The sequence below is a fragment of the Malus sylvestris genome, chromosome 7 (genome assembly GCF_916048215.2).
Source record: "Malus sylvestris chromosome 7, drMalSylv7.2, whole genome shotgun sequence".
Lineage (NCBI taxonomy): Eukaryota > Viridiplantae > Streptophyta > Magnoliopsida > Rosales > Rosaceae > Malus > Malus sylvestris.
Genome location: NC_062266.1, coordinates 635,274 through 662,806, shown reverse-complemented (window position 1 = coordinate 662,806; position 27,533 = coordinate 635,274). Strand labels below are relative to the sequence as shown.

General features: G+C 36.5%; 3 protein-coding genes and 1 long non-coding RNA gene across 4 annotated transcripts; 3 read left to right on the top strand and 1 right to left on the bottom strand.

The window, feature by feature from the left end:
• Positions 1-2,298: 2,298 nt before the first annotated feature.
• On the top strand, positions 2,299-2,472 carry LOC126628689 (uncharacterized). The gene is made up of 2 exons (XR_007625519.1): positions 2,299-2,399; positions 2,431-2,472. It is a non-coding gene; the product is annotated as an uncharacterized LOC126628689 (long non-coding RNA).
• An 814-nt stretch (positions 2,473-3,286) lies between these two features.
• On the top strand, positions 3,287-6,496 carry LOC126628684 (30S ribosomal protein 2, chloroplastic-like). The gene is made up of 4 exons (XM_050298466.1): positions 3,287-3,704; positions 4,949-5,050; positions 5,219-5,518; positions 6,218-6,496. The coding sequence occupies exons 1-4, from the start codon at positions 3,390-3,392 to the stop codon at positions 6,254-6,256; spliced, it is 756 nt and encodes a 251-aa protein (XP_050154423.1). The 5' UTR covers positions 3,287-3,389; the 3' UTR covers positions 6,257-6,496.
• Positions 6,497-7,483: 987 nt separating this feature from the next.
• Positions 7,484-13,432, top strand: LOC126628679 (sister chromatid cohesion 1 protein 3-like). The gene is made up of 14 exons (XM_050298460.1): positions 7,484-7,783; positions 8,129-8,390; positions 8,476-8,522; positions 8,624-8,673; positions 8,796-8,845; positions 8,939-9,432; positions 9,540-9,630; positions 9,711-9,847; positions 9,940-10,529; positions 11,430-11,469; positions 11,573-11,645; positions 11,759-11,894; positions 12,724-12,833; positions 13,221-13,432. The coding sequence occupies exons 1-13, from the start codon at positions 7,660-7,662 to the stop codon at positions 12,820-12,822; spliced, it is 2,193 nt and encodes a 730-aa protein (XP_050154417.1). The 5' UTR covers positions 7,484-7,659; the 3' UTR covers positions 12,823-12,833; positions 13,221-13,432.
• A 397-nt stretch (positions 13,433-13,829) lies between these two features.
• LOC126628686 (thioredoxin-like protein Clot) lies at positions 13,830-15,917 on the bottom strand. The gene is made up of 2 exons (XM_050298468.1): positions 15,643-15,917; positions 13,830-14,199 (listed from the first exon to the last, which is right to left on the bottom strand). The coding sequence occupies exons 1-2, from the start codon at positions 15,785-15,787 to the stop codon at positions 13,946-13,948; spliced, it is 399 nt and encodes a 132-aa protein (XP_050154425.1). The 5' UTR covers positions 15,788-15,917; the 3' UTR covers positions 13,830-13,945.
• Between the last annotated feature and the right edge of the window lie 11,616 nt (positions 15,918-27,533).

Here is a 27,533-nt window from a genome sequence, read left to right as displayed (position 1 = left end):
TCCCTATTTCTTTGCCTTCATGACTTGAAATCAAACAAAAGTTTATAATCCTTTTGTGCATATTCCATTCATCATCCACAAAATGAGCAGTTAGCACCAAGTAGTTCAAGTTTTGCACACTTGTCCATGTATCAGTAGTCAAGCTCACTCTATGCTTGTGTATCTCATTTTTTAACTGCTCTTTCATGGTATCATACATAGTGAAGAAATTCTTCACAATAGTTCTCCGAGATGGAACATGCAATTTAGGCTGAACTTTGCACATCATCCGCCTAAACCCCTCATTCTCCACACAACTAAAAGCTACCTCCTCGATCACAATATACTCAATAATACCTTCCACTGCCTCTTCTTGGCTCCACCCTTTAGCAACAAGCATGTTTTTAGCGTCCCCAGAAGGTCTAGAACTGCCTAGAACCTTTTGCATCTCATCAGTTGGTTTATATGACTTGCAATGTTTATTGATATGTTTAATGTAAGTACTAGTTCCACCCTCACTAGTATCACATGCAAAAAAGGCGTTACAATGGTTACACTTAGCCTTCAATACTTGCACCTCTGCCATCTCTTTCTTTCCATCCTTTTCTACTTCTTGTATTTCCGAGACAGTACACTTAGTGACATGATCCCAAACCCAAGATCTCTCAGAAGAAGATCTCTCTAGTAAAGCTAATATGGTAGGTTGTTTTGTCTTTGAAATAGGTGGTGTTTTTCTTTTTCTGGAGGATGAGGGTTTTGGGGGAGGCATTGACTCTATGGGTTGTGCTTCTATTGGTGGTTGTGGAGGACATGGTGATGTACTAGCCGTAGATGATGCTACATTAACACTAGGGGTACTTTGACTTTGAGAGTGAGACATAATGTAGAAAGAAATTTGTAAATATATAAAACCAAACTGCACATATATCAAAAATGCACATATATAAATCAAAACTGCACATATATAAATAAAAACTGCACATGTATAAAATAAATCAAAGTTGCACATGTATAAATCAAAACTGCACATATAAGTATAACAAGGAACTTGAGGACGTGAATTTGAAATTACCTTCTCGTTTAAGGAATTGAGAAATCAACCAACTAATCCCATAATAGTTAGCTCAATCTTGCTCCTCAAAGAATGTATGCTCGATCTATATAAAACCAAACTGCACATATATCAAAACTGCACATATATAAATCAAAACTGCACATGTATAAATCAAAACTGCACATATATAAATCAAAACTACACATATATAAAAACTGCACATATAAGTAAAACAAAACACACACACACACACACACAGAACATACACACACACGCGCACATACACACATACACACACATACATACACAAAATATACACACATACACACACACACACACACACACACAGAACATACACACACACATGCACATACACACATACACACACATAACATACACACATACACACATACACACACAGAACACACACACACACACACACACACACACACACACACACACACACACAACATACACACACACGCGCACATACACACATACACACACAGAACATACACACAGAACACACATACATACACATAACATACACACATACACACACATACACACACAGAACACACACATAACACAACACAGAACACAGAACACACACACACACAGAACATACACACATACACACACAGAACACACATACATACACAGAACATACACACATACACACACAGAACACACACACAACACAACACATAACACATAACACACACAGAACACACACACAGTGATGTTGAAACTAAGAACATGGCAAATTGAGAAGATTGGTCCATCTATAATACGACACTAACAATACAAAATCTACATTTAAATTTTAAAAGCAACGCGAGAAGAACAAACAAAATCTAAATTTAAATTTTAAAAAAAACGTTTACCTGTTTGAGACTTGAGATCGTTGGTTCAACAGAGAAATGGGGTTCTTTACAAAACAAATATCTCTGTGGACCTTGAAAATCGAGTGCAGATAAGCAAGGCCCTGTACAAAACAAATATTGTTCAAATACAGCAAACACTTCACACTGAAAAATATAAACTGATTAGAAAATGAATGTATGTATAGCGGCATCAGCACCGAATAAGTTTTTGAGATAGTTCACTTTACTTTCACATATAGAATTGAGAGAACATATATGAAGCATTTTATAGGCACTTCATGACAAAATTTAGGCATAAAAAATCAGGGGAGAACCCCTTAATAAGATGCAATTGTTTGCTTTGAACTCGAATATCCAATTAAAATTGATCTTACCTTCAACGCCTCCCTACAAATGAAGAACAAACAAAGTCGCAGCTGGTGATGCTTTGTGGACGGCGGCTTGTGGTTGGCGCAGATGGTTTACGGCGGGTGAGCTGGGTATATGCCTGGTTTACGGCGACTTGTGAAGGTTTAGGGTAGGTGAGATGGGAGACAGAGAGAGAAAGAAAGACTGTGAGAGAGAGAGATCGAGAAGAAGGAGATCGAGAGGGAAGAGATCGAGAGAGAGGAGATCGAGAGGGATGAGATCGAGAGAGATCGGGGGAGCGGAGAGATAGAGGGAGGAGGAGACAATAGAGAGTGAGACTGAGAGGGTCGAATTAGGTCTGATTAGGGGTGAGTGAGAGGGTCGAATTCTAATAATAAAAGAGACGGTAATCACAGTAGACCAACGGTCCGGGCCGGGGGCCCGTTTTCTCCAATCTTTAGAACCGGCCCGCCCCGTTATTTATCTGGAACCGGCCCGCCCCGTCCCGCCCCGTTTTGTATTTGTAATTCTTGGACCCGCCCCGACCCGCAGGTCCAGGACCCGTTTGCCCACCCCTAATTGATACAATTTACTCTAAACTGCAATGTTTGTAAAATTACCATTTTGGTCAATCTACTTTCCTAATTTTATTAGGGTAATTTTCACTTTATTATCATCGAGTTTCAACAAAATTCCATTTTATTATTTTTTTTATCTCACTTTTATATTTAAAGTTTAATTTTTTGTCATTTTAATACTTCCGCTAGCCGAGCTGTTACCATTTTTGTTTATCAATTCTCATTTGAGAGTATCGTGAAATTCACAATTCATTACACTTATTTTTTTTTTGGGCTCATTTTTTAACCTAAAGTTATGTTTTACTCTCAAATTCATTGGTGTGTGTCATAAGACAAAAGAAAAGATTGTTCAAAATGAAAAATGAGAAAGAGGTCCAATAATATCTTATCTCACCCGCGGGTGAGAGAGACACCAAGACCAAAATCTGAGCTAGATAATGAGATAATGAACGAAATTGAAGCCTTCCTCCCGAGCTCCTTTCCCACCCCTTCACTCTCACTCTCCTCCCTAAAACCCCATTAACCCACATTCCTGAACCAAAAATGGCTACAATCTCATCCATATTCTCACCACCCAATCTCCTTCACCAATCCACAAAACCCATCAAAACCTCACCAAAACTGCCCCTCCAAATCCTCAAACCGACCCAATTTCAGGGCTATCACAAACTCACTTCCTCCTATCTGACGCTGACCCCCAGACACTCACAGAGGCTCTTCGCTGTCGCCGAGGAAGTCGCAGCAGACCCAGCTTCGAAGGCGGCCAGGAGAGTCTACATTGGTAACATTCCCAGGACTGTGGATAATGCTGAGCTTACCAAAATTGTTGAGGAACATGGAGCTGTCGAGAAGGCTGAGGTATTTCGAAAATTTACATATTTCTTTTGCCTCCCTCTTGTTTTTCATACATTGTGCTGCTTTAATTGTTGGGCTGTTGAAGATTTGAGAGCTCAAGAGTGATTAGTAGTTGGTTAGGATAATTTAATTGGTGTAAAGGGAATTTCAGTTTATGAATCTGATTTTGCTTCTCACAAATCTTCAGTTATATTTTATGAAATTTGGTTTTGCCTCATTTCATATTTCAGCATAGGTCAATGATCATTTCATGTGCTAGAATTTTCAGATAGAAACAATCAAACAATTCTTTTCTTCAACTTAGGTGAATAATATAAAACCAAGAGAAATTTAGGTGACCTTTAGCCAACAAGGCTCCCCCGCTTTTCGAGGTTCGGGGGAACGTCTACCGTATGCAACTTTACCCTTACTTTGCAAAGAGGTTCTTTCCACGACTTGAACCTGTGACTTTTCGGTCACAAAGGAGCAACCTTTCTATTCCTCCAAGGCTTGTTGTCACCAAGAGAAATTTAAGTGAATGTTGTAAAACCAAGTTTTCTTCAATTTAGGTGAATATTATAAAACCAATTTAGGTCAATACCACTAGCTAAAATTTCTCTCCTCGACCTCTCCTTAAAAGCACAAAATGTTGAATGATCCAATCCTAATATTGAACATTTCGACCTCAAACAAATTACACTTTGTTAATTTCACCTCAAATGTCTGTTTGAATCATCTGTTCATGACCATTCCTCCTAATAACAAATATTTTACATGTATTCAGATCAATGCAGGACAACAAAGAAATCCTTTGTAACAATATCTTATAAGCCTTTTCTATATTGGGTATCTTGTTTATTTTGTTAAGCAGCATGCCAAACACCTTGTTAATGTTGCTCGAGGTGTTTTCCTGATGTGGTATTATGATTATTATCATCTTTGTCAGCAATAGTCAACCAATTTAGTATTTTTCATGCTCCAGTATGGTTTAATATTATACTTGAGGTAAGTGAGGATTTGCAAGTAACAGAACAATCCTTTAGCAGAAAATATTGGATGAAGCATGTTTACTGCTTATAAATGCAAGGTTTTAATGTGAAAAAGGTTACTTTTGCAAAATCCAAGTTGGGAGATATGTATGGCTTAGCAAGAGCATGGAGATATGTGTGGGGATTTATTTCCTTCAATATACAAAATGCTTTTTTGTTTGGGTTCACTTTACTAAAGAAAGAAAAGAGATGACTATCATTCCTTCCTTTTGGGCGTAGGTGATGTATGATAAGTACTCTGGAAGAAGTCGCCGGTTTGCATTTGCTACAATGACGACCGTTGAAGATGCAAATGCTGTGGTTGAGAAACTGAATGGAACTGTAAGTGTTACCAAGGTTCATAAGTTTATATTGATAAAAACACTGTTAAAAAAAGTCATCTACTGAAATGTTTTCTTCCTCTGCTGCACTCTATTGGCACTTTTTTCAGTTTCTGGAAGATTTTATTAAATGTTGGAAATCAATTAACTCCATCTTCTTGTTATACAGGAGATTGGAGGACGTGAAGTCAAAGTAAACATAACTGAAAAACCCCTGCTACAAGCGGACTCATCACTAGTTCAGGCAGAAGAGTCTCAATTCATTGACAGCCCCCACAAAGTTTATGTTGGAAATCTTGCAAAGGAAGTAACTACGGATACACTCAAAACCCTTTTCTCTGACAAGGGAAAAGTTCTTAGTGCAAAGGTTTCCCGGGTTCCAGGGACCTCAAAATCTAGTGGATTTGGGTTTGTTTCTTTCTCCTCGGAGGAGGATGTAGAAGCTGCAATCTCATCTTTCAACAATACTGTAAGTTTCTAGCTGTTGTACCATGTTTTAGAGTGGAATCTAATTATAACATGCATACATATATTCACTTGCACATATTTATGGATGTTCTGTTGAATCTGTGATACACTTTAGCCGATGATTCATATTCTTATACGTTCTAAGGGCAGTTTCCGTACACTTTTTGATAATATAACATATGACAGGCAATCGAAAATGTTATTGCAAATCATGGCTACTACATATACCTAATACTTATGCATCTAGAATCACCTCCCTCAATCTGACTTAATTCCATTGTTCAGTGAACTTTTTAATCTCCAACCATGAGCTAGAAGCCAATTTTTTCTTTAATCTGCGTGGTATTTTGTCCCTAGTTGCCTTTTTTTGTCAGCATAATTTTCTGCAAATCTTGTATTATATCTATCACCAATCAGAACACCCCATCTCATCCTCCAAGCTGTATGCTTCTTTGTGTTTCTAATCCTGCTGATTGTCATGTGTTAGTACTACTAATAATAATAAAGTACATTGTCGATAAATGTTTGAGTTTGTTCTTTTATCTTGATGGTTATGCTTTCCTCATGAATTTCTTGGAAACGATTCTTCCTTTATTGCAAATAATTGAAACTGTTTGATTTTCTTAGCAAATCGGATCAGTTGCTATCCCTTTTTCATCGCATTAGATCATTTATTTGTATTACTTATTGTTCATTGCAGTTGTTCGAAGGGCAAAGAATTCGTGTAAACAAGGCATAGTAGAGCTGGCAGATGAGGGTTTGCACTTGTATCTATTGTATCAGAAATTAGGATAGGCCACTTATGTGGGAAACAAAAAATCGAAGTCATTTTTGTAGTTTCGTTTGGTTTTGATGTTAATGACATTGTCATGACCTTGAGGTTTCTACTCATTCTTGGTATAAGCTGACCGGATTATCAAAATGTATGATATGGCATAATTAGTGCGTCCAATTTTATTCCGGCGTAGCTTGGTTGAAACTGCCTTGAACTTGAACTACATTTGAGCATCCGTTGAGTTAAAGTAATCTTGTTCAAGTGTCGTTTTGGATTTGGTTGGGTTTAACTAGTTTAAAATCAAACGAATGGCTTTTCTTTTGACCCATGTTGCTTAGTAGCACATGGAATGCTTTGTAAAATTGAATGTATCAAGAATTTGTGACATTTAATGTGGAATGGCTGTTAGCACATCCATTTATGCATCAACTATACTGTGTAAAATATGAAAAGACTGATCTAGAGTTTTTTTTGACATTTTTACAATCGGGTGATTAATACGTTTCTAACGAAACAACGAGCCGAACTATACTCAGAGGCATGGAATGATCTTGGAGGATATCAAAATAAATTTTAGACTTATAGCATAGTTGAGGTGTTGATAGCTTTATGTTTTTTTTTTTTTCGATTTGGTTTTGATTTCTTATTAGAATTTAAATAAAAAGGAAATGGTTTATCCGTTTATGCATATTTTTAAATATTTGAATTGAACAAAAGAGTCTAAATTGAGAAGGATGCACAGAAGGTGAAAAGGAGTGGTCACGACTACCCCAAATGTATCGTTTGGTATGAAGACGGGACGAGACGGAAAGTAATGAGACAGGATGGGATGGGACAGAGAGGGAGCAAATATGCCCTTGGATGGAAACAAGGAGGAAGAAGGAGACAAAAAGGCTATAATTTTGTGTTCCACGGATGTGGAACAAGATGTTCCAAAGGATGAAGCAGAACGAAAATTCACCCAAAATTCATCTCGTAGAACAGCACATTTTACTCGTTTTAGGCGCACCAAACGTGGGACGGAACGACTCGTCCCACTCCGTTCCGTCCCGTCCCACGTACCAAACGGTATCAAAATGAACAGCATCAAGTGAATGGCAAGAGTAGTAATTTTTGTAAACCTCAAGGGCTATTACCTCCCTAAATAGGCGCCACTTTTCGTTTCCCGCGCCCCATCTTCGCCTTCAATCTCCCAATGACCCTAAAACCCCCCGTCTTCCTGCTCCACTCTCTCTCCCTCTCTCTAAGAATTGACATATATACACACCCACAAATACAATCAAATCACTGTATTTATACGTATATATATTATCAGTTTTGGCATTGAAGTAGTGTAGAAGAACAACTCAGAGGACGAAGGCGGAACGATGTTTTATTCGCAGACGTTCTTGGCTCGGAAGGGCCCATTGGGAACCGTCTGGTGCGCCGCCCACCTCCAGAGCCGGCTGAAGAAGTCCCACTACACCTCCACCGACATCCCCTCCACTGTTGGTTCGTACAATCCCCTTCCATTTCGTTTGACTGTGTTAAATTTGGGGTTTTTCTTATTCTGGGTGTCTCAAACTATAAATCCAATGCTGCTTTCCCATCAAATTTATGTTAAATTTCGAAACTTTGTTGTGAAATCATTGCCTTCCTTCGACAAAATTTTGTTCTTTTTCTTTAATTTTGATAAAATTTGTTTAGGGTTAATGCTTTGTGTTTATTGTGGGCTGAGTTGCACAATTTTATTTGGTCATATGTTTGAATTTGAGGATATATTTATGTGCAATTTCTCATAAAAACTTGAATGTGAAAAAAGCAATTGGCTTTACGATGTTTGTATGTGTTTATCAGATCGTATCATGTTTCCGGACGTTCCTATTGCACTGAGAATGTCGGGACATCTTCTATTTGGTGTTGTTAGGATATACTCGAAGCAGGTCGACTATCTTTACCAGGACTGTAATGTTGTTTTGACTACCCTAAGAAAGACCTTTGCTTCCATAGACTTGGATTTGCCAGAGAACGCAAGGCAAGCTCCGGTTCAGTCCATCACTTTGCCTGAAACATTTGATCTTGATGCTTTGGATTTGGATGGAGGCGTGTTCGGTGAGGGGTAATATTCTATTTAACCCCTTTTCATTGATCTTTATGTTCTGCCTCTAAATAAACGTATGATCCAAATGACCTTGTTTCCTCAGGGCTTATGATAATCATCATGCGAGTCAGGAGGACATCACACTACCAGGTTGTAGAAGTGAATTGCTGTTTGGAATTCTCATCTTCATCATTTGTCTTTATTATGTTCATTCGATGAAAGCCTTAAAATATTTGAAATTTGTGTCACAGATCAAATTCCTATTGCAACAGACCGTTATGTCATTATAACTTTTGACGAGGTTGGACATCTTTTCTTTTCCAATTATAGAGTTTATTTTTTTTGCTCTTCTTTGCATTTATGTTTGAATGGTAAGGTACTGGAATTGTTTTGTTACTGAATGAAACATGTGTTATATTTTAGGATATCCAGAACGAGGTTTTTGGTTCAGATGTTGCTCCCATGGATGAGGAGTATGATTCGTAGTGCATTTTAATTTTTATGTATAGTTCAAATAATTGTTTGACAAAGCCGTAAATTTATTGGTTATGTTTCCATGGTTACAGCATCCACTCTACAACTCCAGGCGACGGTGTTCCAAGTGATCACTTCACCCCTCCAAATAAAGAAGCTCCAGAAGTAGATGTTCCAAATGATTTTGTCTTCCAAGATTCTGTTCCAAGTAACTATAGAGAAACGGGAGTTATGCAAGATGTTCTTCCCAAAGACAGTTCCCCTCAGTATGTTCAACCAACAGAAGTTATGCAAGATGATGCTCCTCTTCTAGATGACAGTTCCCCTCGACATGTTCAACCAATGGAAGTTATGCGAGATGCTGTTCCTCCGGAAATTGTTCCTACAGTTTCTCTTAATAACGGGAATGATATTACTGAACAAGAAAAATCCATTAACCCAGAAATGAATGAGAAAGACATACTTTCTCCAATTACAGAGGAAAATACACCTTCTGGTGGACCATCTCCATCGCCTCTGCCAAGTTCAGGACCACGAGCTTCTGTTGCTTCTTTGCCTGACATGAATGACAACGATGTTTCCTTTCGTGAGTAGTTTCATTGTCTATAATGTTCTTAACATGTATGTTAATATGTATGCATTAATAAGACCCAACTTTGTTTTTCCCTTGAATGTTTCTCTCTCCTGTTGCAGAAATGCAATCAACACCACATCTTGAGCAGCCAAGAGCAAGAGCAAGGAAGAGAAAGCAGTATTTTGATGAGACCCTTGTGTTATCCAATGAGTATGGTGGCACATATTATTAATGTAGAGTCATTGTTTTTTCTGGTATTGATTACTGAGGTAAGGTTGTGAATTTTGTAGGTTTATGAATAAGACACTTCAAGATGTTAGTGATTTAAATCGTAAAAGGAGGAATATTCCATGCTCTACTTTGGGTGTTTGGAAGTTGAACAACAGTTTAAGAAAGGAACAAGTGTTCTTCCGGCCTTCATTAACAGGTGAGGGGATATTTTCCCTTGTGTATTTTCTCCCACTGCTTGTCTTCCATTTAAATGAGTTCATTTATGAGGATCTTGGTGTCTGCCTGTAGGATTGTGTTTGGCTCTGCATAACATTTTCGACAGAGGCTACATATCCAAACAGTCCCATTTGTTTGAGGGAGTTCTTCCAGTCTCTGGATCTACAACACCTCCTCCTACAACATCTCTTCCTCCTACAACTGAATTCTCCCCGGAGCGCGGTGTTCCACCATATTTTCCTGTCACTGAAGCTTCCACAGAGTTTTATGGCGCACCATCTCCCCCAAAAATTGAACGTTGTCATCATGTTGAAGAACATGATGGTGGAAATAACTTACCAGAGTATGAGGGTGCACAATCTCCGCTGCAAATTGAACGTTTTCAGCATGTTGAAGAACATGATGGTGGAAACAACTTACCAGAGTATGAGGGTGCACAATCTCCTGCCACTCAAAGTGACTTTATTCCTGTTCCGTCTCCAAACTTAATGTCAGCTTCAGTTCCTCCATTGGAAACAAGCACGGGAACTCAAATACTGCTGACACCAGATCAGACAGCATTGACTAGATTTCACGAGTCTGTAAATGAAACACCGAAGACAATGTTTGAGGGGTGGCTAGGTCTATCAAATAATCCTGAGTTAAACGATTCTGCAGAAGCAGTAAGTTATTTAGTAATTGGTCCTGTATGTGTTCAGTGTAAATTGTATTTGGCTGTGATATCATTTTTGCTTTTTATTTTACTGTTTAGTGCCCATTTGTTGGAAGCCTTAAGTTCTTTATGTTTGTGAGAGGCATTTGGTTCAAGGTTTAAGGCTCAGGGAAACTTTATAGAGAACCTAAGGCATGTACAAACAGCTCACTTTATTGCGCACAGCTCATTAGACTGAGCTCTATAAATGTTTCACTTAGGCCTTGAGTAATAAACTTTACAAAAATTATAGTCAACTATTATATCTAAAGGACAAGTATTCCACTCTTATAATTAGAACAGAAAATAAAAAGGTCAATTAGCAATTTAGCATCTCAAATATTAGTTATTTTCTCGGAATATTGAAATGCATGCGAAAATCATCAACCAAACATACTGAAAGTTTCTGCATTTTGATTAGGTTTACGTAAGCTTTATGTGATTTTTGCTACAAAAAAGATCAATGTGTAAGCCACATTTCGTAATTAATTTTAATTGTCAAGCTAAAAACAAATTGATGTAAAAGCATGGTACATGTTGCCTGACTAGAAACAAAGGTAAAACGTGATAATATTAAAAGCTTCTGTTTCTTATAAAAAAAAAGTTTGAAATACAAAACACGAATGCATATTGGCCAACAGAGAACCGCTGTACAAATAAGGGCAAGACTAGTATTTATTTTAATTACCACGCACTTCATTTTCAAGGGCCATATTTTTACTTGAAGACAATATGTACTTTATATTTTGGTGTGCGATGGGTGCGTCCCCATTGTTCTCCCCATAGCCTTTTATTTGGAGTCTCAAGTATGTAATCGTATTCTTGTTTTTATAATAATTCTAACTCCTAACCCTTGAATTGTTCATTGTAGGGTCTTTTTTTTCTGGAAGCAGATGGCAATACACCAGCTGGTAAACTCAGAAATCTTATTTGATCTGTGATTTGAGTAAACATTCTTCATATTCATTTACTTTTGTATACACTGTTTTGATGACATATCTATGCTTGTTCCAGGATCTCAAGCAACACAAGGAGTACCGGGATCTCAAGGGACACAAGGAGTTGATTCACTGTCTGTTAGAACCAGGTACTTCTCTTTCAATGGTTTCTTTCTTTATTTACAAAGGGTTTAGTTGGTATTTCTGTACTTGGTGGCTCTTTATCTCTATTTTTCTTACTATTCTCCCCGTTTGGTTGCAGAGCTGTGGCTCAATTTTTAAAGAGGGAATCTTCTATCACCTCAACCTCAGAAGACGTAACTGGAGATCTCAGCTTGGACAAAATTTTAGAAGGAAAAACTAGAAAGCTATGTGCTCGAATGTTCTATGAAACACTGGTAATTCTTTTGACCCATTTCTGTTTGGTTGTCTTGTTTTGGAATTTGGATGTGAGTTCTTTTATTGATGGTAAATTTTGAAGTTCGCCAAGTATTTGATATAGCATGGATCTCATATATACATCATAGATATGTAAGAAAACAGGATTCTTGGGTAATCATAGAGCGGGTTTACTTGTTTCTAGAGGAAGCCTAATCAGCTAGTCACGCGGAGCTAGGAAGTTCTTTCGCTCTTATTTGTATTCATCTTAGATGAAGTAGGAACAACAACTAAGTGGGGTCGGCTATATGAATCCTAGAACGTCATTGCACATGGTTTCGTGCCATGTCTTCTGTTAGATCCAAGTAGTCCAAGTCTTTTCTTAGAGTCTCTTTCCAAGGGAGCAAAATGTTTGTATAGTTTTCAATGCACAGCTAGGGATAATTGATGTTCATGATAACCTAGTTCTTGGAAAATGGTTTAATTATCCAAAATTTGTTTTTCTTCGACCTAAAAAAGATTTGTTTTTCTTTGTTAATTTCACCGTCGAGTTTTTCGTTACATGAAATTTTATATCTGATATTAGTTCCTGCAAATGTCATTCCGCAAATAATAGCCAGAAAAATCTCTCTTAGCACCACAAGTTTGACATCAAGTCAAATGTATTGGACTTGAGTGATTTCTTTGTTAAATTGGTTTGCCATTTGTTTCCTTTCATACTACTTGAACAAGCAAAACGTATGGTGCCCTTTTTTTTCGGGTGAAGAAAACTTATACTGCCTGTTGAAGTACGAATTGAGCATTTTTGGGTACATAACTACTAATGTGATTGTTCATTGTCACTTTCAGGTTTTGAAGACTTATGGTCTTGTTGATGTAAAACAAGAAGTACCTTACGGTGACATTAGTTTGACATTGACCCGAACCCTATCAAAGGCTCAAATTTAAGAGCATATGAGGTAATTTAGTGCAAACTTATCTTTGCAATATTTTCCGTGGCGTCATATGCACTTTGATATGTTTTTAGTGCTTGGACTTTCTGAATTTTAGCAACTCTAAGACTCGGCATGATTGGCAAGTTTTGTCTAATCACAGTGTTTTCCCTACAAAGGTGGCTACACTGTTCTGTTCTTGAGATAAATTAGCATTGAAAAATGGCTCGGTAGGAAATTCGGAAACACGGGATTGAAATGTTTTTCAGAAGCTGAGTAAAACAGTGTGATTAGAGAGTAGTTCATATTCTCATGGGTCATCTTTCTTTTTGTCTTTCCAGTTTAGTTTTTACTTGTGTGTGTGCGCCCTCGCTTGCACTGACCGTGCGGTTTTTTATTTTCTGTGAGTTGCAGGCATTGCCAAGTGAAAGAACAAGGAAGGAAAGGCAGTGTTGAGTTTGTATAAACGTTGCAATGGAGTTGATGGTTTTTGACCTCACAGAGAAGCGGAGTAGTGTTAGCAGAGTCCATCCACACGTGTATAAGTGTAAATTAAATTACTCTGCTCATAGCTTGAGCTTTAAGTTAACTATGTATAAATTGCTAATACAATCCTTATTTTCAAATGGTTCATGCTTTCATCAGTTTCATACGGTTAGCTTCAGGCCCGCTTGGTATCAACCAAACCCTGAATATCGACTTTCCCGATACGTGATAGGTGCTCGGTCGGGTGGAGATGGGCGGCCGGTCATTGGCCTGTCGACTGCTCGATGGTGACACTAATATACGACCAATTGGCAGTGTACATGATACCTCCCAAGTCCTACCATGAACTTATTTCTTCCAAACACTCAACGTGATTCAAAGTGAAAACGATCAAGTCCTTCACAATTACTGTTTATTAAATTTAAAGGTACGTTTTTAGAAGGTAACTAGCCGGTAACTACAACTTGAAACTCAAATTACATTCAGCTAGACTACAATCATTAGCAAGTAGCAAGTTCAGAGAGGAAACAAAAACAATTAGCCGGTAAGTTATGACATTATTTCTTATTACTAACGCAAGTACGGCCATTAGTCTAACAAGTCATAAAGCATCCAAGAAATTCAACCATCTTAGATATTCAAATGATACAAACTTAATTTCCAGCAAGAAGCGCATTGATTTTGTTTTCAACATGCGCTTCATGGTCTTCGAGCCGACCCTTGATCGCATCATTTTCCCAGCGGATTAGTGTTGGAACTCCGGTCAGCTTAAACCTTGAGTCTACTCTCCATGGGTGATGTGCATTCCTCCATGTTGGCCTATCTCCGACATATGCTCTCAAAAGTGCAACATCATCTGGTGTAGCTTCTAGCTTTTTGTAGATTACAGGTTCAGCTCTCACACAATCTGACATAGAAAAGGGACATCAGTGTCATGTACAATTGCACACTCCGTTTGCGTTAACAAAAATTTAACCATAAATTGGAGGATCCTCCGGCCAAGTAGTCCTCAATGCAGTCATAGTAGGAGAAGCATGAAACTAGTTCTTTTACGGGAGCTCCTGGTAAAAATTGTGTTTACTCAACGACATAGCAAATCAATGGTTCTGATTTGAAATGTCTTTAGATGCATCACCACCTTGAGTTTCAATAGGATCAGGACCATGATTCATTTTTTGTGGTTCTGCTGATTCAAGATTTGTAACTCTCACCAGGAGCATTTTCATGTCAAGGTGCCCCATCATACAATTTACGGCATCCTCTCGATAATAGCATCTTTCCCTCACTTGCTCCAGGAATCCATTTTCACATTGAACCCCCTTCAGTACATAAACTATTTAGAATGATGAGACAGAAAGAAACTTGCTTTCTACTTTTTTTTTTTTCCTTCGCTTTTCAAGTACTGAGCGCCTATTCTCACTCAGATGCCCATCCTCACAAAACAAGCCACTCCAAAATTGACAGAGAAGACCTCAATGAATGATAGCAACTTCCTTCTTTTCGAATATACATTCAGAATCCGTGGTGAGACCAAATATATCTAAAGAGGAAAATTTCAACTTAAAAACTTTCTAGCAAGAATTTTAAGATTTTGAATCAAGAGAAGCATTTTGTAGAATTTGGATTTTCTAGTGTCATACAAAGTGAGCAGTCTATGCTACAATGCATCCTACACTCAAGCCTCGTTCGGTGCCTAGGATTGGATAATTCACGACATTCAATGCATGTTGAGGTAAGAAATGGATGTGAACTTCCGAATCTTGTCCAAGTTGAAGGTAGAAGATGAATTAGTCATGAAGAATCCTTCCACCTTGGTAGGATTGGAATTCTTCAAAATGTGATTTCTTAGTGATGCAAAATTATGTCTAAAGTTTCCTCAGCCTGTTAATAAGTTTTGTTGAATTTCTGCCGAGCTTATAAGCGTGAGTTTGTAACTAAGCACGTCATTAAAAAGATCAGTTGTATGATGGAGCATTAATTTAAGACTGTCAAGTGGGTGGGGATTCATCATCACCTCTTATTGAGGTTAAATCGAGCACGCCCTAAGCCCTCGAGTAAGTGGGGCACCCACTCCCAATAGGTGGGCAGTACACAACTTGAATAAATTTTAAAACTTTCTTCAATTTAATGTTCTGATAAGTATTCCTAAACCAAAGAGACTACAGTAAAAACAATACATTATTATTTGATAAGAAAAAAATACCAAAAAACGAAAACAAAGATAAAGAATTTGCAACAGAATCGAACAATTTCACAAGAATTGTGTAATGGGTTGCTGAAATTTTCTTGAATAATATACATAAAAATAAATTCTTAGTTTTTGAAGTAAATGAAAGAAAGAAATACAAACCAGGACACCAGCTGAGAGAGGTAGAAGGGTCCTTGTCAGCCAGGAAGAGGATGAAATTGGCTTTGTTGTTTGGAGCTTCTGCTTTGAATTTCTCAAACGCACTGTCGAAGGTGGAGATGGTGGCGTCGGATAGCTTGAGAGGCATCTTTCCACTTTTCCTAATTCCAAAGGGGCAAAGTTTGGGAACGAAGAAGACGATAACGCTCGTGTTCTGAATTTTATTTTATACGAAAATATAGAGCTCAAGGTGGAGAGGGTGGTAAACTCTACTCGCTACCTCCCCCTACCCTTATTTATAGGACAAATACATCACTCAATAGTTTAGTCCAATGAAAAAAAAACTTGTTTTTTTAAGTTACGGAGTTCCTCTTCAAAATACTTGATTGTTTATTTAAAGAATTTTGTGTTTTATAATCGAAATCATATTTATTATAAATTAATCTATTAAGATCATCTATGTAAAACAATCAATGAAAATTAAGGTTGTTTAGTCAATCAATTGTAGTAAATAGATAAACGGTTCATAATACTTCTACTCATTTCGTTCATATGTTTTTATACAATTCGATGATGCTAGAATACACTCGACTAGAATATATCCATGGGAATTAAATTCAAGTTGGGAATTTCAAACTTTTGGCCGCTTTTTACTACACTAACTTTTTGGGTTGCAATTTTTATAAAGGGAGATGCTAGGGAGTGAAGGGAAAACTAGATATATAGGTGGGATTTCTAATAACTAACATGCATATACAATTCAAAATTTATATATATAAGCAACAGAAACATAAAATCAACACTATAAACCAAAGAGAGAGTTTTTTCTTTATTTTTTGTCGTGAAGTTGCCACACTCAAAACCCTAGTAACTTTTCCTTAACACCCCTTTTAAAAAGGAAAGAGAAGTGAGTCAGTCAAATTGATTTTTTTCCTTCAACTCCACTCCCTATAGCCGCCCCTCAAGTGATATATTTGGGTTGAGATTTTATCATTTTAAGTCACTTTATTCTTATGTTAAAAACCCAACTGTTTTGGGCCCAATGGACCCGAAAAAATCCGAACTACTTTTAGGCCCAAAAGCGAAATTTCATTGCTTCCTTGATTAATTAAGACTTTCTAATTAATCGTATCACTTAATTAATCTAATCTAATTAATTATATCATCCTGTAGTTATCTCACCACATGAGTGTGTCAGTGTACAATCATTTTAAGATCTAATTAGTGAGACAATGAGGTGATTGGTATCAATCCAATTGATCAATTCTTATTCAATCACTAAGTAAATTAAAACTTACTTTTCTCCCACTACTTTGACGATTACTTAGTTAATCATCAAGAAGGACCCACAAACCATGAGTGACATCTAGTCATATATCATGGCTACCCAAGCTAATGAAGAATTGGTCGGAAAACCTATTCAGTTGGAATTACAGTGTGATTCAATTCTTCTCTAATTCAATACTCTCAATCACATTGCCAGGGTATGGTTACTTTATTATGCTCAATACTAACTCATATGATAGGAATGTGTTCCTTTATTACGCTCGATACTTCTGCCGAAGATTCCCAAATCATATTGTAGAATATTCATCCTCTTATACTAAGGATTAGAGATTCCTTGTTGAATATTCACATGTCTCTTAGAATGAATTAGTGACCATAACAATGTATAGAACACATCCAAGATGAGATGTCTCAGGTCGAAGGACTACTTACATTATCCCAACTAGTAAAGTTACTTGCTTGACTTGTGAATCGACCTCCATTTAAGTACTTTTGTTTGATTGTGTTCAGTGAACTCATTTCCTTAATGAGTATCTACATACTTGTCTTAGTGTCCATACATGAACGGCTAGAGAGTTGTCATCCTTCTCATTGAAAAGACATAGTATGTACTGGTTTATCCGGATTGTTAAGAGTCCATCTCACAATGCTATGACTAGGAACCCTTTTGGACATTATGGTTATGTAAAGAAGGTTGATGTAGTCTAACTTCTTTAGATTACTTCTTCCATCAGTCCATTATCCATGGGTTCATTATTTGGATGTATATCATTTAATTGAGATAGTCCTAATGAGTGACTTTGCTCATTTGTTGTATTAGACATAACTATACATTTAGACATTATCCCAAAAGGTTTATTCTCAAGATTGAATTCCAGGCAATATCTTCGACATGGAGACCATGTTTTTAGACAATACACGATGTGAGGTTGATGGTTGTATTCTTTCTTTAACGATTTAAAGAAGAAATCCAACTGTCAATCTCCACACCATGTGGTGTGCAAAATATTTTTTAGTAGATGGTCTTTCTAGTATCACCCTTTGATAAATTGTTTATGAATAAGCACACGTTCAAGTATATGGTCTCTCTAGCATCACCATTTGATAAAGTATTTCTGAATATGCACACTTTTTTTATTACAAAAATTCAAAATGTGTGTAAATGTGATTGTGTACTGTTCAAACAATGATAATAATAGTGAATTTTACGCACTTATGGAAAGGAGTGGAAGAAATGTAAACCGGCTTGCATGTAACAAGATCCCATTTCTAATGAATTATTTACTTTATTACTATATATTGTCGGACCACACTAGTCAAATTTCATTATTTCTTTTTAAGATGCAACTACAGTTGGTAGTGTATTATTTTGTTTTTTATGCTCCGTGATACAATTTTCAGGTAGCATATCTTTTAAAGGAAAATTAATGAAAATGACTTGAAAACTTTGAGTTTTAATGATAAGGACAAAATAAAAGGTAAAGTGAATAGTACAAGGTTTGAATTTTTAGTATAAAAATATGATTTTTTGTTAAAATAAACAGTACCGTGAATTTTTCGTTAAAACTCCAATCTTTTAAAGATGCAGCTTTAGTTTATAAAATTTAAGAGTTATCAATAAAACTATAAAATTACTTTACTAATGTAAATTGACGGATACAGTGGGAGCCCTGTCAGAAGGTGAAACCCACAAGCCCAAGGTACTAGACTAGGCTGAACTTGCTCGAGCTTCACCGCGAAGATAATGTAACGTAATCATGACATTAGCCACATTATTTTCTTTTTTGCGTCATGCATGAATTGGCCTCAGTTGGCAAGCCTCGTACGGTCGTACCACATGATATTATCTCGTTAGTTTGTCACACTGGTTATGTAATGTCCGCTTCCGAAATACTTATTTTTGGAAAATAATTTTGATAATAGGTTCAATTTAAATTTTTGTTTAATTTACTATCATTAATCACGATTCTTTAATTTCACACAAAACTATATCCATGTTTTAATTATCAAAACATACGATTAAATTATCAATTTAATCATCAAATTTCTTCTATTAAAACAACTTCTCAACAAAAGATTAATTCTTGATTATTTAGGGTTGCATCTAACCCCTGTTAGATTGCCTACGTACCCTTGAGCGAGATCAAGCCCTTCGTAGTTCACCATTCATTCTTTTATCCATTTTCAAAAATATTCTAGTAAAGGAATATTCATCATTAGCTTTCACAATCGAATCACACCAAATGGGTACTATAACGCCCCATAAATTATGTACGAAAACTATTCACAATGATAGGCCCAAAATAAAATCATGATTAATTAATATTCTATTAATCACCATAAATCAAATTCGATCATTTCATGGCTAAATATATATATAAAAAAATCACATTTAAATGGAAATCACATTTATATAACCATTTCATATTCACAAACGATATTAATGTAAGAAATCAAGGTAATAACCATATCACATAAATTTGAGTCACTCTCTAACCAATGTAGGCCCACAATACTTCATTTAGTATCTCGTAGTACTAAATTTAATATTCAGAACGTTATGAGCCATGTTAACCAAAAGTCAACTCTCGATCAACAATAGGGTCCACAATCCTACATAATTCGATCCGGAAGATTTGCTCATTGGATTTCGGATCTGTAACTTCTGAAAGTCCACATTATGCTTATAGAACGATATACTAAATTCTCATCGCGATCCAACGGTTGGATCTCCGCCAACTAATAGGATTAGGTGACGGTGAACAATTTATTTTACAAACTTAGAAATCCAATTCGAAAAGATCCGTACGCTAGATTTCCAATCTGTCAATTCCTAATATCCTCAAATATTATATTTTTTAATACCTGATAAAAACTAATCACACAATATATAATGAACAGCTAAAATATAGAAATCTCTAGAATTCCCATAAAGTAAATCCAAAGAGGATCCTCTTATGACATGGCTGATTTCTCTCCCCACTCAAAATCGTGTCTATAGGACTTCAGTAGACGATGTCACACAACACAAGTATAGCTTTTATATTGATTTGACACGTTTCAACACGCTGTCTGTATGGAGCATTTGCCTGGTCAAAGCAGCCGCGCGCGTCCCTAGTACCTCGTAAGTCGTGTAACAACGAAGTTGACAGAACCTTCAAAATTTTGCTTGCTTTTCAAGTTAATGGAGAAAGTCGTTCGAACTTCAACAATATTCTTGCCGCGCAAGTTAATAAAGCAAACAGTCAGATTTATATCCGACTATATATACTGGGCAACCATACTAGCAAATCAACGACCTAAAAACAAATCATCTCTCACACTTTTTGTTATTCATTTCCCATCCATTTCGACTTTGCTAAGCAGCCTCACTCAGCCAAGTCCAAACCGATCACAGCGGTATAAGAATGGCCATGTTTTCAGCTTTTCTCAATTGCTTCTTTCCGTCTTCATCGTCGCAGGTCTCTAATGATGCAAGAGAGTCTAACAGCAGCGGAAAAGAGCCTTCTTCAAAGGACTCCGAAAAAAGAAAATCACAATCATCATCATCGGGAGCTCCCATAGTCGTTTCTTACTTCCCCCAAAATTCGTATCTGTCTTGCTTGTAAAGTTGTAATTCTTTGTTTACTGCAAGAACTTCGACTAATAATGAATCTGATCGAAGAAGTGTATATTTTGGTCTCATGCGTACATGATAATATCATCATTTTGAATTGAACAATCGAGTTCACTTCGCGACAGCATCACTAACTCAAAGGAAGTGCCCTGGATGCCAGTTTGCTAAGCAGCGTGTGGCAGGTTGAAGTCAAGGAGGAATTTGTGATCATTCAAACACAAATGGGAAAAACAGTATTGGAATGAGTATTATGGCTTGCTGAAATGTCGAACCTAACTATCCTGTACTTGGGAGTAGTTTCATGATTTCATGTTTAAATATCTTTCTTTTTCTAATTATGGATTTGATGTTTATGTTAATTAGTGTCTTCAGTTTCCTTAAGAAATAATACGAGGACTTCAAGTTCAATTCTTCCTCACGGATTGTTTTTGTTGGGAGTATGTACCTCGCATCGGGAAAAAGGGACCTTGCATGAGCTTGTAACTAATTGGGCTTCTAGCTCTCCACATTACCAATGCGAAATGCTAAGGAGAATCTCTCAAAAGTGGGACTCTCTACCACCTCATGTTTTCGGCACAATTTTTATAATGTTGGCACATGAATTGACTTTAATGTTGACACATGAATTGACTTTAAACTGTGAGGTGGCAGAAAGTCAATAGAGAGTCCCACTTTGAGAGAGTTTTCTTAGCAATTCTCATTGCTATTGGTTTTATGATGGAACCTCAACTATCTTCATGGTATCAGAGTAGGTTGTCTAATGTGTGAAGCCAACCAGCTACACGTGCTCCATATCACCCCATTTGTATTGTTCACGTGCTAGGCTTGAAAATTCACCACACGTGAGAGGACGTGTTGAGAGTGAATCTCACATCAAAAAAAGAAGGAACCTTGATCTGCTTATAAATAATTTGGCTATTCCTCATACTATCAATTGGTTTTGTAGTGAAATCTCAAATTTATTCAATCTTAATCAATTTTTTTTGTACATACCAAGATCAATAATTCCTGAGGAAGTGGGCATGTAATGCAAGTAGAGTACATTACTTTTATTTACTTTCAATGATGACGTGACATTGTTTTACGGTATAAATCTCATAACAAGAACTATTCATTCTCTTTAGTATCATCTAAAAATGATCTCTAGAAAAAATCATTAAATTTATTTATTCATATGTGTTGAATAAATTGAACAAATAACTCATGATAAACTACCAATTTATTTGATTCATATAATTGAGTTCAAACCGAATTTATTTTTCCATATAGTCACGTGATGTTACGTACATCGCCATTCAAGCAATATCCATCTGTATAGGCATCTTATTTGACCTCATTTCTCCCATATCTGTACATGACTTCCTTCCTTGGTTGTTCGTGATGATACGTATGTACAACCTTGTCCTTTTAGAGGTGAACCGTACCCCAAGTGTGGTATTCAGTATTAGCATCGTGATTTTTGGTAAGCATTTCATGTTTTTGTGTAATTTTAATTCTTCAAATTAAGGTATAGATAATAAGAGAGAATGAAGAATAACGGTTCCATTAAAAAGAGGAAAATGATAAATATACTATGTTGGTACCATATATTAGGCCTCGTCTTTGAGCCTCATTCCCAAGCTCATGACAAATGTAAAAGGAGAGTGAGCCCTTATTCTATAAAAGGGACTCTCCCTCACCCTCAAAGGAAGAGCCTGACCTTCATAGCAAGGAAACAGAGCCTCATTACAATATAGAGGGCAATACCCTTTCAGCCAAATAGAGAGAAAAATGGTAAGGGCTGCATCCACATAGAGCTCCCTTGTCGATCTATTGTAATCCATACATTCATACAGTGAATCAGAATCAACATCAGTGTGGACGTAGCCCAAACATTGGGGTGAACCACGATACATCTTTGTGTTCTTGTGCGTTTGTGTGATTTACGGCCGGATTTACGTTGGTCCAAGACTCTCCGGATTTTGTGCATCAACATACTATTTTTTTTTTTCTCGTACACAATCCTGTTTAATTTTGTTTAATTCGTTCAATCTGATGAACACAAATAAAGAGAAGTAAGTAAGTGGTAAAAATGGTATTTGAACGAGTCTTTGTTTTTTTTTTATCAATTTGTTAAGTGCATTGGTCTGCAACTGCAAACCTCTTATGAAATTTACAATTGCATCATCAGAAGGCCAGGACTGTCTGCACGTGTCACATATATTGAAATTAGATTCAAGCACCTCATTGTATTTGAACCGTGTGGTCCTCTCCAGAACCCAGATGAGATCACTTATCAGCTCAGACTCTGAGAGTGACTTCGGAAATTCACATGTAATTTTCTTTTAATTGACAAGTTCATAAAACAACTCAACTATGAATTCAAAGAACCAAACGGTCAATTGAGAGAGAGAGAGAGAGAACCAACGGTGAACTTCAGTCTAGCTTTATTATGTTCAGGAGAAAATGATAATTAATGATAATTAATGATTAATTAGGTCCTACTAATCCTTTTTAGCAGGTGTTAGTGGACAACTTGCACATTGCTTCTGTAAATAAATATTTTTAATAAACATAGATCATATGAGACAGATGCCTCTCAGGTAATCTATTGATTAGTCAAATGTTAGAAAATACAACATTAAATACCATGCGTGGTGCTTTATGTGTATTGTTAACTCAATCGTAGGAAATTTCAACGTGCTTTTTGTTAATTGGTTTAACGGCTGGTCAAAGCAGCCGCGTGAGGTGGTGATTTCACCCAAGGGGAAAGAGACATAAAAAAGATTAATAAACAATGCATGTGGTCTTGACATCTTCCTTGCCCTGCAAGTTAATCATCAGATATAATATTGTCCCATTTCTATCTCACCATCTATATATATACACTCAGTTTGCTCAGCTAATTGAAGCCTAAAGAAACCATAGAGTCAGTATCGCCTTGCTCTTTTCCACAACTCTTCATTAATCTAGACACAAATACAAGAGGTATATCGAGCGAAAAGAGAATTTACAAGAGATCCGAAGCAAAGTCACAATGACAGTTTTCTCAACTTTCCTGAATTGCTTCATGCCATCGTCGCAAGTCTCCGATGAAGCAGTAGGCTCTGCAACTGCAAGTATAAAAGTGCCTTATTCAACGGTATCCAAGAAAAGCAAGTCAAAATCATCATCATCGGAAGCTCCCATACTAGTCTCTTACTTTCCCCAAAATTCGTATTTGTCTCGCTTGTGATCTTGTGGTCAAAGTAACTTGAAAGTTTTGGTTCATGGCGGGATAAATTCAAGATCAATAGTATTTCTCATTCTGTATGAACAATCTTTCTTTTGGCAAGTGAAAACGTACAAAATTATAATAATTAGTTTATAAACACACACACACACATGTTTGTTAAATGAGAAGACTGTTTCTCTTTGTTATATCTAGAATTCATTGTAATCATGATTCATTAATAAAAAATCAGAGTTTTTTTTTATAACTTTCTCTCAACTGAACTTTCTCACCAACCAAACAGAATTAGGGTGCGTTTGTTGCACCGGACTATCTCAGACTGGACTAGCTTCAGGGACTAAGCTGGACTGGCTTAGACTAGACTAAGCTGGACTAACTTAGTGAAGCGTTTGGTGCATTGTCAGACTAAAAAGAAGGATAATAGCAAACTACAATATTATATTTTTTAATTCATATCTAATAATATTATATTAATTAATTCTACCTTTTTTATTCTAATATAACTCTCCCTCTCTCTGTGGAAGCCTCATCCTTTTCTCCCTCTTTATCTCCCTCGTTCTCTCCGTCCCACTCTCTCCTTCCTGCCCTTTTTTTTTCCGATTAATTGCCAAATTTTTTTTCTGCAAAACGAAGAATCGAGCTTGGTTTTTCAGGTTTTTGTTCGGTGCAAGATTACAACTGGAGAGAGCTTTCCAAGTCCGTGGATTCAATCGGAGCCGCAAGCCTGTGGAGCGGCGGAACCAGCCTGCAACAATGCCTGGCAAGCTGTCCGGCAACGAGTCGGGGTTTGTGGAGTCGGGGAAGTGAGAGACGGCGATGGCTTAGATTTCTTGGATTCGTTTCCGTCAAACCCAAAATTGCAGATTTGGAGATCTTCTGAGATGAAGAAGAGGGAGGAGGAGAGAGAGAGAGTTAGAGAAAGGGACCGCAAGTTGTCGTTCAAGCCTGGGGTGAAGTGAAGCAACATGAGGTGAAGAGAAGAACAGAAGCGGGACTACAAATCCCCTCGTTTTTGGTGGCTCTCGCTAAGCCCACCTAGCGAAGGATTTAGTCGGCACGAGTCCGGCTTAATCCCATTAAACACAATCCCAATTTACACCAAACACAGGACTACTGATTCTAGCTTAGTAGTCCAGTCCAATGAAACTTAAGCCGGCCAAACAAACGTGCCCTTAGGGTTTTCAGGTTTAATTTTCATCTACAAAAGGTGCTTTTACATTTAAGGTGTCCCTTCGTAACACATATTTCTGAATATTTGCCACTTGGGTTTAGGTTATTGACGTACTATGGACATTTTAAGGCAGCTATTTATTCTTCGCTAAACAACTATTTTGTTGTAGTTGTTACATTCTGGTTAAGGAATTTTTTTTATAGATATCGAAAATACAAAGTCACATGATGAATCATTGAACCTAAGAATGGACAACATATAGTTGATAAGTCCAATTTCTAAATTATATTCATAAAAAAATATATTCACACGTCACAGCTTAAGTAAAACAACAATGTCGGTGGCCAATTTTAAGTATAAAAATTGCTCTGGTTAAGAAGAAAATCATGAGGCTGTTAGGAACACACCATTTGAAAATAGATACAAAATGACATGGACGAAAAGACCCATATGTATGACTTTATTAAATGGTCCCTCTCTTCTTGCTCTCCAAGGTACTAAATGGTCCCCCTTTCCTGTCCTAATATTCCTGTCTCCATATCTGTAGCTGGCACTTAAATATTATAACAGATGAAAAGTGTGGCATTTGATTCTTCAACGTTTTGAATGGCGCACATAATTAATCCACAACCACGAAAACGAGAAATGTCGTCCGTGACTGAAATAGAGATCCTTCTTGGAAATTCACAGGTTTTTCTTCTAGTTAATTTGACTACAACAGTTTCTTCTTACAAGTTTGATAGCAAAAAGCTGTGGTTCTTAGAAGTTCACTGAAAATAATCACTTTTGGGGGTCATATGAATAATTAATGAGACTATAATTAACTAGGTCTTAGTCTAGGATTTTGACATTGCTTCTCTAATCAACTCTCTTAATCAATTTAGAAAGAACAGATATCTCCTTATTTAGTCAAGGTTTGCAAAATGAGCTAAAGTAACCTGCACACTTCATGCTTCATGAATCATGACAACTTGACATGAAATTTCAACCTTATTATTTTAATTATGATATAGACTAGTTCGCCTGGAGTATGTTATTTTGATATAAATAAAACTAAGTAATTGTGCATATATAATAGTGAGATCTTGAATCTTCCGTGGCCTCCAAGTTAATCGATCGACAAAGTCCCATTTCCATCTCACTATAAATTTTGGGAAATAATGCAAGTGCCTTCGCCCATGAGCAGTAGGTCTCGGGTTCGAGACTTGGGAGCAGCCTCTCCATAAAATGGGGGTAAGGCTAGCCGACATTCACCTCTCTCAGACCCTGCATAAAGCGGGAGCCTTGTGCACTGGGTACGATGAATGCAACATCATATATCACACCAACTTAGCAACCCGCTTTAAATAATCTCAATCCATATATTCTGAACCCTTACAAATTACTAGCAAATTAAATGGCTATTTTCTCAGTTTTTTTCAACTGCTTCATGGCATCGTCACAGGTCTCCCATGAGGCAGCTGCAGCCTGCAGAGTCCAATTCTTCAAAGGATTCCAGAAAAAGCAAATCAAAGTCATTGGGAGCTCCCGTAATAGTTTCTTACTTTCCCCATAATTCATACCACTCTCGCTTGTAATTTTTTTGCTCCATCCAAAATACAAATGCAAGCAAAGTCCTTATGAAGCCAAAAACTGAGAGTTCATTTCTTGTCTTTTGTTGTTTTCCTATTTAAATGATTGGATTTGATGTTTATAGTTTGGTTCCCAATCAAATTAATGAAAGTGCTTAGAAGGCAACAGATGATAGATAACACTAACAACTTCCATGCCCAGTATATGGGGAGTATTAGTCTCCATATTCAACATTTCATAATAGCGAATAAGAGCCGCATAATGTTGATTAAGAATCATGATTTGATAAAGATAGCCAAAAATACGCATGAAATCGCAACAAGGACCTTCACACTAGGAGTAAAAATAAAATTTGGAAAAAAAATTGAAATTTAGAGAGTTTGACGGAATGATTGGAATAAGGGATGAACATAAAAGATGATATATTGGTAGGAAATCATATATTAAACTGATAATAACACCATTGTACAAAAAAAAAGGGTAGGAGATGAAACATATAACTTCTTTCGCATCAATACATTGAAAGTTATAGATTTGGCTACAATATTTATATGTATTTAATATAAACACTATCTCGATCATCAAATAATAATATTAATAGAAAACTTCATTTTAATCCTTGGCAAAGATGACTTTTTGATTAAAACCATGAGTAAGATCAAAATCTAATTTTAGTCCCTTGATACATTAATAGCCTCATTTATTAATTATATTTTGATTTTTAATTATTTATCTTTTTCTTTCTAATTTTTAATGTATTAATTTTATTTCATTATAATTTTTATTTTCATTTCATTCATCGTAATATATTTTGTTGTGAACATTTAGATAAACTAATTTTTGTTATATAATATATTTCGATGTACTTTATCTTCTTCATTTAGGTATATTAAATTCATTATAATACATTTCGGTGCATACATTTAGGTACACACATTTCGGTACATACATTTCGATACAAATATTTAGGTACATTAATTCAATATAATACATTTTCGGTACTAACATTTCGGTGCATACATTTCGGTACACACATT